This window comes from Hippopotamus amphibius, chromosome 4 (assembly GCF_030028045.1).
Source record: "Hippopotamus amphibius kiboko isolate mHipAmp2 chromosome 4, mHipAmp2.hap2, whole genome shotgun sequence".
Lineage (NCBI taxonomy): Eukaryota > Metazoa > Chordata > Mammalia > Artiodactyla > Hippopotamidae > Hippopotamus > Hippopotamus amphibius.
The window spans coordinates 165,434,722-165,449,285 of record NC_080189.1 but is presented as its reverse complement, the minus strand read 5'-3'; the positions used below and the strand labels follow the sequence as shown (position 1 = coordinate 165,449,285).

Below are 14,564 nucleotides of genomic sequence, written 5' to 3'. Positions count from 1 at the left end.
TAGTATCAAATACCACAGGAAGACACCCAAAACCCTTACATTATCCTTGATATTTTTTAAGTGTAAACACGAAAGGTGAAGGATCGGTGTGGACACAGCCATACAACCCCAAAATGATCCTTCCAGTTTTAATATTTTGCTTGTGGGCAACGTTTACTTTCCAGAAACAAGGATATTGTGTATGTGTGAATATGTATTATTTGTTGGGCACTACATGAAGATTTCATTCAGATTCTTAGAACTGTTACTGAAGATGGGCTGAGCTTCTCATAGACAGATCTCATGTGAGAACAATCCAGTTCTGGAGCCACAGAGGTCCAGATGTCCAACTGAACAGCTGCCATCCTCTGCAGTAACCTCGAGATCACTGCTTTTGAGTTGTGACCATGTGTTATGCATTTCTTATCCTGACGCCCATGATTGAGGTCAGATGTTCTCTACCCTTAATTTTGCCCTTTGGGACTCTTTATATTTCTCAGTGGGATGTATGGTCACAGACACTGGTACCACAGAGCAGCTAAAGAAAAACTTTCCCATGCGACGTTCATGCAAGTAGATGTTCAAGCTAAATTTTCATTACCCTTAAATATTTGGTGTCTATTGCTCTTCTCAGAGTGATTATAAGTGAGCTGGAAACAAAGGTATCTAAAGAAGAAAAAGTTAAAATCTTCTGGTGCCTTGTAACTCGGGTGTTACATGTTGAAAGCATGGATGTGTAAGGAATCTTCTTTGTCCTTCCACACGTGCAGACAACATATTTGAAGCCTGCAGACTTTCCTGATATGTTATATGCTCATCAAAGTGACAAACACCAGAGTGAGATCCATATTTATTTTGGTACTGACCTCAACACCATGACTTTATACAAATGTTTGATCAATTTTACAAAAGTAATACTGTTACCAACAGAGTTACTTACCTTTTGCTGGTAGCATCATGGGAGCTAATTCCCAAGTTGCCCATAACTTGTGTGAAGAGACATTTGTTAATATTTGGAATCCAGGTAGAACTTGGGAAGGTCAGACCAAAGTAAATCATCACCACTTTAATATTTGTAGTGCATTTTTGTAATTATGTGCCAGAGGTCTAGCATATAGAAAAATGTGTGTAATAGCAACCAAGAGTTAGGTTTTTATTATTGCTTTGATATCATCATAGATTAAACATCTTCTTAACTCTTTCAATCAATATTGTATCGAGAATCAGAATCTTTGAAAGCTTTGTAGAAAATTGCTGGCTGCAATCAGTGGTACCTCGAAAGCATCTTTAATTGATGAATTATGTACATATGCTCTAAATATTATTACTATATTTCTAAATTACAGGATGCTTCACTAGAGAGCAAGTTCTTTATATAAAGGCACCTTGTTTTGTCTAGGATGGCATATTTTCAGTCTTCTGAATGCATTTGCTAACTGAACTAACCACACGTACACTGTCAACCATCATTCCCTACTACAGTGAGTAAATGGTGTTTATTAACTGATCTTGATAGCCAGATTACAGAGTCTTTTAGCACTTAACACATCAGTTGCCTGATTGTATTCATGAGAATCAAATCATAGTGTTCTTGGAATTTCCACCTAACAGTTTAAACTATGCCTTCATGCCATGATGCCAGGAAAACTACACCAATCAGATGACATCCCTGTGTCACCAATATTAATAACTAATAAACCGAGTGTGAAATGTGCTGAATTTTCCATAATGGATATCCATTAAGTATCTGTGTTACCATTGCTTGAACCATCTCTTGTGTTTCTATAAGTGTATGACTGAGGCCTGAGTCTGTGTCAGCCATCATATTTGTGGATTTTTGTAGAAATTCCTATCATCACCACATAGTTTGCCAGAACTTTTTCACTGGATGGATGATGTAGAAAAAAAATCCCTGAGATTGTAACATTGGTCCCTTAAATCCTGAGTTAATTTTACTGTATGGTGCTTTAGGGAAAGTGGAGAGACCCATGTGATGAATTAAGATCAATTGCTCCATGACTGTTGACTTTTCAACATCGTCTGCAGGAAGATGTTTCACACTCTATACAATAAGGCAGGTAAATCTTTGCTGGCCTTATAGGACTGTCCATATCCAGCAAGTCTGTGGCTAATTGTGGTTTCATTGCTTATTCAGCCCAGCAGCATTCCTTTATTTCAGGATATTTGGCTTGAGAAACTCAGTTCATATGCCAATTTCTTGTCAGTTAGCAATTTATTTGCTGACCTGGCTAAGTGTCTGCTATAAAAAAAATCACTTAGAATTGTGTATTTCCATCCTTCTTTGTTTTTACCTTTAGTACTTCCTTTATCTCCACATTGCTACTGCAATCCAAAACCCTTTCTACCAATGTAATATTTTTCATATTTTGAAGTTTGGGTCAAAAAGTTTGAGCTTCCCAGGGTCCAGCATTTTTAGCTTTCCTCTTATGTTTGTAATAATGCGGTATTGCTGAAGCAGTGGATAATGTGCTTTTCATCTGTCTTTTATAACCTGCATTAACAAAGCTTGGCCCTTTGATAGAACTGTGTACTATGACATAATTAGATAGTGCAGTCTTTTCAGTATGGCTACCATTACACAGCCAGATGCTTGCCAGCCTAAGAGAGAGTACATGCACATGTAAAACTTTGGGCTTTACATTACTGATGATATTATAACTAGGAAAGTGCATATTGTACTGCATGGTCCTGGGCAACACAGGCATTGGAATAGTCGAGAGCTATCTCCTTCCTTCACCTCCATAGGAGGATATCAGTAGTAGTTGACATAACCTCAGTGTCTTTTGTGCTGAAGTCATTAATATACTGAACATAGGAGAAGGTACCACCAATTAATCAATGACTACCAAAAGCCCAGCACTGTAATGAGTGCTGTGAAATATGCAAGAAAAGTCAGCCTTCTGCTATTATAGCTGTTTGGTGTTCAGTAAATATTTGGTGAATGAATGCAATATGGCAACAACAACAATAAAAAAAGTTAAAGATCTTTTTAATTCCTCTCTGTGTGAAGAAAAGCAATACTTTCCCTTTAAAAGGCTCTTTTACCCAGACAGTATTTAATTTTGTTCACAGAATTTTAGTCAGTTTTTAAAAAGAAGATTCTAGATCATAGCAGCTTATTTTCACTAGAGAATATTCTTATTATTTATTATATGTTCCCAGAGAATTTTAAGAATCACTGTAATCTTTTTAGGTTTAAATGCTAAAGTAGGAGTTGGGATATTTAAATTGAACAAGAATTTACATGCATCTAAATGGATGGATTTAAAAGCATGGTGTCGCAGTTGGCTATCCTGCATGCTACAAGGGGAGGTATGTTGGGTCCAGAGGAATCCTGGCTACTTCAGCCACTCATCGCCTGTACAACACTGAGCCCACCTTTTCACCTCTTGTGTCTCTTAGGTGTTAACAGAGGAGGTTGGACTAAATGGTCTTCTGGGTCACTTTCTATCTCTGATGGCCTGTGGGTCTGCTGTTGAAATATACAATGGCATTCTTCACTGGACTAAAACTGAACAGTGTGTAGTCTGAATCTCTACCTTAAACCTAATTCTAAGAGATTCCAAACCATATTTGGACTATAAACCTTGTCAATGATCTATTCACAAATGACCTTTTTATAAAATCATTTTACTTGAACAATCTGCCTTCCTCTTTTTCCCATGTTATGTTTGGTTTTAAAATGGTATAGGATTAGAATCCTACCTCTACCACTGACTTACTAGCCGGGGTAAGTGTGATCTGGGGTAATTAACATTTCTGAACTCATTTATCTCATCTGCACAATGGCACTAATTGTGTCTACTCCAAAAGAACTGTTTGGAGTCTTATGTGTAACCGCACATGAAAAATGCCAAGCTCAGAACATGGCACACATTGGTTCTCCATAAAAGTTTCAAACTTTTCTCTAACATCTAGGCCTAACATTTCATCTCTAAAAATCTCCAGTAAGCTCAGACTCTTGTTTCCATTTACTAAACAGCAACAGTTCACTCAAACTATACAACAATCAGAGATGAAACTATTTGGATTCTAGAATTAGCATATTTGTTCTGTGAGATTATATTTATTCATCAAATATTTCTTGAGTGCCAGCTCTATTCTGAAATGCTTTTCGTAGTTTAACTCATTTACTCTTAACAGCAACCCTATGAGGTTGGTATTTATCATTTTCATTCAAATATATATCTCAGAGGAGGAAACTGAGGCACAGAGAGGTTAAATAACTTACCCAAGGTCACACATTCATAAGTGTGGAGCCCACATTTGAATCCATGTGCTTTGTCCCTTGGCCATATTTGCAAACAGCCATTTTAATGATTTTTATTTTAAAATGCAAAATTCAAATGTTTAACATGCACAAGAATCAATGGCTTTCACGGAGTTTCTTTTTTTCCAGCAAGTCTTTTAAATAGCATTTCTAGGGGAAAAAAAAAGAGAGGCAACAGCTGTCAACTCCACTGACTTTGCTTAAATCTTACTAAGGCTTGATAATACCTTAGGTTTTGATACATCCTTCCTGCAGCCCAAACGAGGGGAGAAAGAGCAGTGAAGTGGGGTTAGAGCCTAGAGGACTCAGCAGACTCCATTTCCTGTCCCTACACTCCAGCCAGTGCCAACCAATTTTTCAAAAACTTAAATCCTTGTCTGATCTAATAAATACAAAGTATACTCTGCCTAAAGAAGAGCCTCTGCTAATAAAAGTGGCTTTTGGTTCAGTGGGAAAGAACAGAATGGAGTGGGTGTCAGAAGAAGCTGAGGGGACGTGTGAGGAGAGGCCGGAGGTAATGGGTGAGCTTTTCTTCTGACTGTCCTATTAATGTGTGAGTAGAAGTTGGGAATGAATTTCATGAGTAAATATGGAATTTTGCCACCAAATTCTTTCCTCCAGAGCTAATATTCTCATGGGATATTAATATTAATACAAGGAACAAAGCCCTGGGTGAGGAAAATGATTTTCCTTTTCTAGGAGCAGAGTTCTCACCGGATGACAGTGAAGTTTGAGTGTCAGAAAGTGGTAGTAGAATACTAAGCATTTTATCATGAGCAAACAGGAAAACAAACTACAACCTGTAGGATTCTCTTTGGAAAGTTGAAAAAAGGAACCTGGTAATACCAGCCTGGTCAAGAACACTTTTCCCTACCTAAAACCCTCTAAGCTTTCCCAGGTATGTGGGCCTTTTGGTCCTAATCATTATTCTGGACTGAGGTCATCAGAATAGTAATCTGGTACATGTGGATGTTGTGACTGCATCTTGCTTTAGATGCATAGATAACACATTAGGTGGGAAGGGCATTTATATTTTATGAAGTTCATCATTTCATCATTATGAATTAAGCCTTGTATGATTTCTCTGAATCATTCTTCTGGAGCATTCTGAAAAGAGCTAAAAAAAAAAAAAAAATGAAAGCTTTGCTCAAGCAACTGATTTAATGGATAGCTGAATGTCCAGTTTCAAAAGCTGTTACTTATAAAAAGCCAAAAAATGTTAATATGGGCCTTATAACTTAACGTAATTTTTCCAAGGTGGGAAAGGCAATAAATTACAAAATACCATACTAATGGAATATATGGTTTTTAATAAGAGCAGCTGTTATTTCACTAAGGTGTATAATGTTTTAAATCTTGGATTTCTGTTTTGGAAGTATGTTAATTAGTTCACCTGTTTAATTTATTACTATTCTCCGTGTGTTTGTGATTCTTAATTGTATGATGTGGTTTATATACACTGCTTTTACGTGATGGGAATGCCACAGCGTGCCTTTGGTATTTTTATGCTTAAAAAATAAAAAAGTGAAATCACAAGGACTGCTCACAAACAGTTGTATGTCCTTGACTAGATTCTTTAACCATGTGTGTGCATAATAGTTTGCATGTGGGCAATTATCTGATCACTTACCACGGGATAGTTTGCTGAACTGAGCTTCAATTTCAGTTATACTGGATGCAAATGAGCAATACTAAAAATATAAATAGGCCCCCAAACAGAATTTCCTTTTGGAAATGTTAAGCCAGGAATATTTATCAATTAAAAAATAAGCTTACATTACATGAAACTTGCCACATATTGGGAAACAAATACCAGAAAGCAGGTACCTTCAGGCGTATTTTAGGACAAACTTGTCACTCTTCTGGTAATAAGTAAATTTTTAGTTGCTTTGAATATTAGAGACTTGAGGGGTTGCTGTTAACTGTGTTTTGGGGTTAAATTAGGATGAATGAGAAATACTTTCTGGCCGCAACTCTTCCAGTTGGAGATCTTTCTGAAATGTATGAGTAGATTTTCTTAACTAGCAAGACAATGAATTTTGTCAATGTATTTTTTATGATTTAGACCTAGTATGCCACAGGGATATAATTCTAATATCAGTCATCATTGTATAATGCAATAAATAGGTAGAAATGAAGGAGATGAGACCAACTATATTGTTGGATTCAAAGTAGTGGGTAGTCAGTCACCACAGGACTCTATTCCAGACCAGTCCTGTGCAAATTGCTGAAGGGGGTATAGATATATCATAGTTTTTTGCTGTAGGAGGGGTATTTTATACGTTTTGGGATGTTTAGCAGTAAGCTTTTCTGGCCTCTTTAGAGGGGCAGAAATAACAGACGTATTTCCTGTGAGTGTAATAGGAATTCAGAAAATGGAAAAATAACACAGGTCAAGGGAGATTTTGAGAGGAAGTGGGTTATGAGCAGGATCTTGAAGGATATATAGTGTTGGGAAATCAGGTTAAAGAACTTGATGACTAAGGGGTGACAGTTTTTTAACCAAAAGGAGGTCATTGGTGACCTCAGTGAGAAAAATTTCAGTGAGCTACATTACAACTATTTATGATTCATAAGAAGTTTTAAAGACAAATTCCTCTTCTGACCCAGGCCTAGGCATAGCCTTTAATACCTGCTGTATTGATAGACGTGGACTTCAGGGGCTATGTGAACTTCTCCCCAATTCACTTTACATATGACCTATACCATGCAGTGAATTATTCTCCTCCACTTTTTTCCTGCTTCTTCTTTCTTCCCCTCTTCCTCCTCTTTTATCTCTTGCTTGCATTCTGTTTCTTAATTTTCTTTTTCTTCCACTTCCTCTTTCCCTTAGGTTAGGCTAAGAGAGGTCTGTGAGAAGAAAATCCACAGTCATGACTAGTGTCTTCATTTCATGTTGTTGCTGAAACAAATTACCACAAACTGGTGGCTTAAAACAACAGAAATGAATTCTCTCACAGTTCTTGAAGCCAGAAGTCCAAGTTACTTTCAGTGAACTGCAATCAAGGGCTACACTTGCTTCAGAGGCTCTAAGGGAGAATCCATTCCTTGACCCTCCCAAGTTCTGGAGGCTGCCAGCATTCTTGGCTTGTGGCCACATCCCTCCAATTTCTGTCTCATGGTCACATGACCTTCTCCTCTTCCCTATATATCAGATCTTTCTCTGCCTTTTTCTTATAAGAACACTCGTCTACGAAAACGAAGACACTAGTTTGAAAAGATACATGCACCTCCGTGTTCATAATGGCATTATTTACAATAGCCAAGATATGGAAGCAGCCTAAGTATCCATCAACAGATGAGTGGATAAAGAAAATGTGATATATATATATATGAATTGCATTCTGCTTCTTAATTTTTATATAGGAATATATATGGGAATTTAGTTTATATAGTTTCTTAATATATATATAGGAATATTATTTAGCCATAAAAAAAGAATGAAATCTGCCATTTGCAACAACATGAACAGACCTAGAGAGTATTACACTTAGTGAAATAAGTCAGAAAAAGACAAATACTCTGTTATCACTTATATGTGGAATCTAAAAAGTAAAACAAAGATATAAAACAAAACAGAAACAGACTCACAGATACAGAGAACAAACCAGTGGTTACCAGTGGGGAGAGGAAAGGGGGGAGGGGCAAGATGGGGTATAGGATTAAGAGATACAAACTGATATGTATAAAACAGATAAGCAACAAGGATATATAGTACAGCACAGGGAAATATAGCTATTGTTTATAATAACTTTAAATGGTGCATAATCTATAAAAACATTGAATCACTATATGTACACCTGAAACTAATACAACATGGTAAATCACTATACTTTGGGGAAAAAAATAGACACTCATAATTACATTTAAGGCCCATTCAGATAATCCAAGATAATCTTCCCATCTCAAGATCCTTAATCACATCTGCAAAGACCCTTTTTCCAAATAAGGTAATATTTACAGGTTCCAGGGATTATGACCTGATATATTTAGGCACCATTATTTAACCCACTGTAATCGACTGTTAAAAAAGTCCTGCCTTGACATATGGCAGACAACATTGAGTCCATCCTAAACACACATAAACCTCTTTGGTGGATCTCACTTACAAGCATGAGAAAGGAGTCATACCTCTTCATGTGTCTTGGTTCAATGGAACAGTGTTCTGTGGTTGAGCAATACTTCCTGCTAATGACTGAAGAAAGAAAAGGGACCTCATTGTAACTTTCCAGTTCCCTGAGTACCAACCATTCCAAGTCCCAAATAATGAAGGTCAGGACCAAGGTGTGTTCCTCATGGAGAGCTCCCTATTTTCTTCCTCAGACTTTGAAGCCTTTTTTTTTTTTTTTTTTTTGGTAAGGAAAAGCCATCCCCTGGGCTTACTAGTTTCTGGTTCATATTGCCAACATACCCTCTTCATGTCAAGCTGGAGGAGAAGTAGAGAAGCACACAGGGAGGACTGATAAGGAATCCTCCCAGCTAGAGATCCTGCTAAACTCACCTGAGACATTGAGACTGTGAGAAACAAGATGCTTTGAGACCTCCACATTTAGCTTTCTTTAAGTAATCCCATCACCCACAAAGTATCTGGGCAAGAATGAGGAGGGTGAAAATATAAATAAGGAGCATAAAAATTGTGCCCACTCTTCCCTACCCAATATCCATTATTGGCAGGCCATTTTCACTTGCTAGGTCCTACAGGAGAGGGAATCCAGATAAATTTACAAGCATTAATTTTTATGGTGTGGTCTCTAAAGCCCTTATGCATCCTTATTCATCCACTCTCAGAATTCTTATTCAGTGAATTTTAGAATAATGATTCTTATGAGAAATATTACTCTTTTAAAAGAATATTTTAGGGCTTCCCTGGTGGTGCAGTGGTTAAGAATCTGCCTGCCAATGCAGGGGACACGGGTTTGAGCCCTGGGCTGGGAAGATCCCACATGCCACAGAACAGCTAAGCCCGTGCACCACATCTACTGAGCCTGTGCTCTAGAGCCCACATGCCACAACTACTGAAGCCCACGTGCCTAGAGCCTATGCTACACAAGAGAAGCCACCACAATGAGAAGCCCATGCACCACAACAAAGAGTAGCCTCTGCTCACTGCAACTAGAGAAAGCCCATGCACAGTAACGAAGACCCAGCACAGCCTATAAATAAATAAATAAATAAATAAATAAATAAATAAATAAATAAATTTAAAAGACTATTTTAACATAACTCTAAAACATACTGTTACAGTCTCATACATTCAATAATTATTTTTACTTTTTCGAATATTAGCTTACTGGATATTAAATGGGTTGTAGTTTCTGTAGGGACATTTGGGTTTCCAGCAATCTTTGGTTAGTGACTTTTATGCCCCATGGGGGAAGTAGCTCAGGATCTCTGTTGACCAGGAATGATTTTTCTCAGCTCAGTATTTCTCAGCCTTAGCACTATTGATATTTTAGACTGGATAATTCTTTGTCATGGGGGTTGTCTTGTGTATATTAGAACGTTAAGCATCATCCCTGTCCTCTGCCCTCTAGATGCCATTTCCTTGCTGAGCTGTAACAACTAAAAATGTCTTCAACATTACCAAATGTTCCTTGGGGGATAAAATCACCCCTGTCTGAGAATTAGTGTTTTAACTGTATTATTTGCTTGGTTAATAATAATAGCTAGCATTTATGGAGCACGTACCACATGCTAGTCACTGTAATAAGCACTTCACTTGCATTAATGAATTCAAATCTTACCAAATCTCACAAGGTAAGCTCCATTATTAGCTCTATTTTACAGATAAGAAAACTGAGGCACAGAAGTGTTGAGCAAATGTGTGAAGATGACACAACTTTTAAAGAGTAGAGTCAGGATTGAACCAGCAGCTAGGATTTTGAATTCATGCTCTCAGGCATGATGGTACAGCTGTGGTCCAGTGCTCATAAGAATATGTTGTTACAGATTTAAAAGCCTGTTCCTTTGCATCTATGTAAAGTTTGTAAGTAAAGCATAACAATGGATGAAAGAATGAGGAAAGACCATTTTTTGAAATCATACTATGAGTGGAGCACTCATCTTGAGACTTTCATATAAGTTATTTCATTTAATCCTCACTGTAGCCTGATGAATACTGTTATATTTATTTTTTCTATGAGAGAACTTGGCACCAAAAAAGTAAGTAATTTTACCCAAGGTAAGAGCCAGTATAATAACTGGCAGAAACGGAATTTCACCTAGTGCCTTCTGACTTCTAAGTCCATGTTCATTCTCTTTTACTCTGATGCTTTCCTTGGGTTTTAAAAAGATGGAGGGAAGGACATTTTTAGGTTCTCCATATTTATTTTCTGGCCCAACCTCCCTTCCTGTGCAAATTCCACATTACTTGGAGCTAATGCTTGGAGATTTTGAGCTCCCACTTATCCTTCCCCAAAGCCTTCTGACAAAGTGTAGGAAAAATGTGCAGGCACAGGTGAGTGGACATGAGCAACCGTGGACCTGGTGTGAGTCCTGACTCTCCCACCTCACTACTGTCTGACCCTGGGCAAGTCATGTAACAACTGGGAGCCTCAGTTTCCTTACTTGTAAGTGTGGGACTAATAATAATGCCCATTCTGCAGGGTAAAGGTTAGAAATAACATATCAAAACACTATTATTGGGGCAGGGGGCGAAGGGGAAGCTGGGACGAAATGAGAGAGTAGCATAGACATAGATACACTACCAACTGTAAAATAAATAACTAGTGGGAAGTTGCTGTATAACAAAGGGAGATCAACTCAATGATGGGTGATGCCTTAGAGGGCCAGGACAGGGAGTGTGGAAGGGAGTCACGGGAGGGAGGGGATATGGGGATATGTGTATAAATACAGCTGATTCAGTTTGGTGTACCTCAAAAGCTGGTACAAGAGTGTAAAGCAATTATATTCCAATAAAGAGCTTAAAAAAAAACCCACTATTATTAGTTGGTACAATTTTGCTTCTTAAAATTGCAAGTTATACATTTTGCCACTTTTCTTTTTTTCTCCCTTCCTTTCAGAGCACTCGTAATGTTTCCACCCCAGTTCTCTACCTCCATCAAAGGTATTTGGAAACCTATTTAGAAATGCACTAAAACTCATTAAAAGGAAGGTATCTCAGGAATAGACAGAATATTTGAAGTCTTTGTTAGCTAAACATATTTCTTTTTTATTTATTTATTTATTTATTTATTTATTTATTTATTTATTTATTTATTATTTTTGGGGGGATACACCAAGTTCAATCATCTGTTTTTATACACATATCCCCACTAAACATATTTCTGAAGATTAGTTTGGGTACCAGGAATGGGGAGGTGAAGACAAGGAGAAACTGACTTCACAGATTTTTTTCAGATAGACCATATGAAAAAGATTATTATGAAACATAGCATACCCTGACCTATATCCACAGAGAGCAATAGTAAGAGCTTAATGAAAATTTTCATTTTATTGAAAACTTTATTTTTTATTGAAAACTTTATTTTTTATTGAGGTTTAATTGACATGTAACATTCATTTCAAGTGTACAACATAATGATTCAATATTTGTGTGTTTGAGAAATGATCACCACAATGTCTATCTCTCACCACATCTGTCTCCATCTAACCTTGCAAGGTGACCAGTTATTCCCTATATATAATGAGAAAAATTGTTTTCCTTGTGGTAGGGACTTTTAAGATCTACTCTCTTAGCAACTTTCAAATATGCAGTACAGGGTTGTTAACTGTAGTCACCATGCTATACATTACATCCCTATGACTTTTTTTCTGGAATTTTTCTTAACACCATTCTTCTAAATAATTCTAAGTACATATCTTACTGATCCATATTCTTTTAAAAAAAATGTTCAGATTTTTATACAACTTTTAAAGGCTACACTCCATTTATACTTATTACAAAATACTGACTGTATTCCCTATGTTGTAAAATGCACCCAGGTAGCCTTATACCCAATAGTTTGGTTTTATAATAGTTTTATAACAGATTTATTTTATAAATGGAAACTTGTACCTTTCTGCCCCCTTTAAAGATTTTTCTTTTATCAAAGCCTAAATTGTGAGTTAGATAGGAGGGACTTGATGTAAAACTTTCTTTTTTAACTATAGGTGTATGAGCACATGCATACACACACGCACACACACACACGCACACACATTTCCCTGGCTACCCTAAAATAGAGCATTCCTATGAAACCTTTAATAAGCTGAAATATCATAAAGCAAAGAAAGAGTTATGTACCTTTTTTCATAAAAGCAAAAATCCTATTTGGATTTTTTTCTGGTTAGGGAAAACAGGTACTACTATAGGTCTTTTGTAAAAGCAGAGTTGCATAAAGCAAACTTTCCAAAAGTGGGTGGTACTTGTATATGTACAGTTGGGGTGCAGGATGGAAGAAAGTAAGTACGAGAAATATTGAGGAATGTAATTCTCTAGGACAATATTGTGAACTTCACAGCTCAAATATGTGAGGAGATATTAACAAAGTTCTTGTTACTTCTAAGTTGAGCAAAAAAAAAAAAAATTCCTCTAGTTCATTGGAATATATAACACATGTACTCAACTCAATGGATTGAGACCTTGCAAAGTGACCAGTTACTCAAGGGAGATGTCATTTTATCATTTAAAAAAAAAAAGTCGATGAGGAAGGTGTTCATATCTAGTTGCCTTGCTGAGAATGTCAGTCACAGTCTAAAGAGATTCCAAAGGTAATGTGATAATATGGCATGTCTACTCAAGGGCAACCAGTGGAAATTTTCTGAATCAAAAATAACTCAACGTTTGAGAATTCTGAGAGGACATTCAGTACATCTCCATCTAGAGTAATTGGGAGGGAGGGATGCATTAGTTTGTTTCAAGATTTTAAGAGATTAAATTTAGTATGTTATAAATTTATTGTTGGAAATGTTAAATCTCATTGCTAATTGAATTTCACTGAAATAAAGACTTCAGGGAAAGATGATATTTATCTATTTGGCAGAAATCAATTAAATTCAATTATACATGATTTTTAAAAAATATTTTTGCAGTCACTGTGTAGACCAAAGCTGTAAAATTCAATTACATATAGGTGATCATACTGTCATATTCTGGTTACCAGAAATGGTCATAATGAAATTCAAAAATGGTACATTGGATATCTTCCCTTTCAGCACATACCATAGTAAGAGCAAAGACAATGCATAGCTGAATGATTCCTAAGCTTCTCTTTTGCTTTCACTGAATAATTGGTAGAATAAAATTTCATTCTAAGAAAGGAACTTTGAAACTCTCTTGTCCCATTATGAGAGAATTTGACCTGAGTATTCATTTTTGAAGTTAAGAAATGAAGATGGAATGACAAACAAATTGTTCCAATTATTGCTCTTTGGAAATCATGTGTTCATTCTATAATACGGTGTGTGAAGCTAGGATTAAAGATTTTTTTTCTTTTTTCTTTTTTCAGAAAAATAACCCATAGCTTCAACTTTGTCAGAAGAAACTTTATAAAGAAAACTTTGTGAAGAAGAAAAATGAAAAAAAATCATATTAGGAAAGGAAAATACTGTTAATTCGAGTAGGAATGACAAAGAGAAAGGCAGTAATGGGTTCATACTTTTTTGGAGGTGCTTGATTTGGAAGACGAGGTAGGGGTTCAAATATGGAACCTGAGTTTTCTTTCTGGCAGTGATATGCCAGTCATGCCGTGATCATCCTTCTAAAACAGAACCATGTTGTCTTTTATAACCTGGGGGTGAAAAGAATAGATAACCTCCCTTAGCCTTTTAGAAGAGCCAAGACAAGCAGTGCAAGGGAGAGACAAGTCTCCAGGAAAAGGAGTTCAAGAAGCTACTTCCCACTGTCACTTTGGGTCACGGGAAACACACGTGCATGCCCAGGACGTGCGTAGATGCTTTGGGGAAGTTGGAGACATTAACCTTGAGTGTTGCTGAGTGGAGAACACTTCAAAGGCAAGGGGCAGTGAGAGAACCAGAAGCCAATCAGAGTGAAGAGGATGTTTGAACGGAAGGAGAGGGGGCATATAAAGACTAAGGGTTTGGGGCTCCTCTCTCTCTCCACTGTCTCTGTTCTAGCTGACACCTGCCAATCTGGGCAGGTATTTACAACTCCAAGAGGACAAGAGGAATCAGGTGAGTCCGGGATCAACTAGACAATGTTTACTTGCATACATTTTGTCCCTTTGCAGTTGCTCTGCGTGACAGGTTAAATTTGAATCACAAGGACCAGCATTCCCAGCGTATTCTGCTTGTTTACTCTGAACCTGCTTAAGGAGTCTGCCATTGACATGTG

At 37.0% G+C, this 14,564-nt stretch overlaps 1 protein-coding gene across 1 annotated transcript in view; it reads left to right on the top strand.

The window, feature by feature from the left end:
* CEP128 (centrosomal protein 128) overlaps positions 1-13,847 on the top strand; it is a 437,525-nt gene extending 423,678 nt beyond the window's left edge. The window contains exon 27 of the mRNA XM_057733202.1: positions 13,720-13,847. Within this exon, the coding sequence (XP_057589185.1) occupies positions 13,720-13,777 (58 nt within the window). The 3' untranslated portion in view covers positions 13,778-13,847. The remainder of the gene's footprint in view (positions 1-13,719) is intronic.
* The last annotated feature ends 717 nt before the right edge of the window (positions 13,848-14,564 follow it).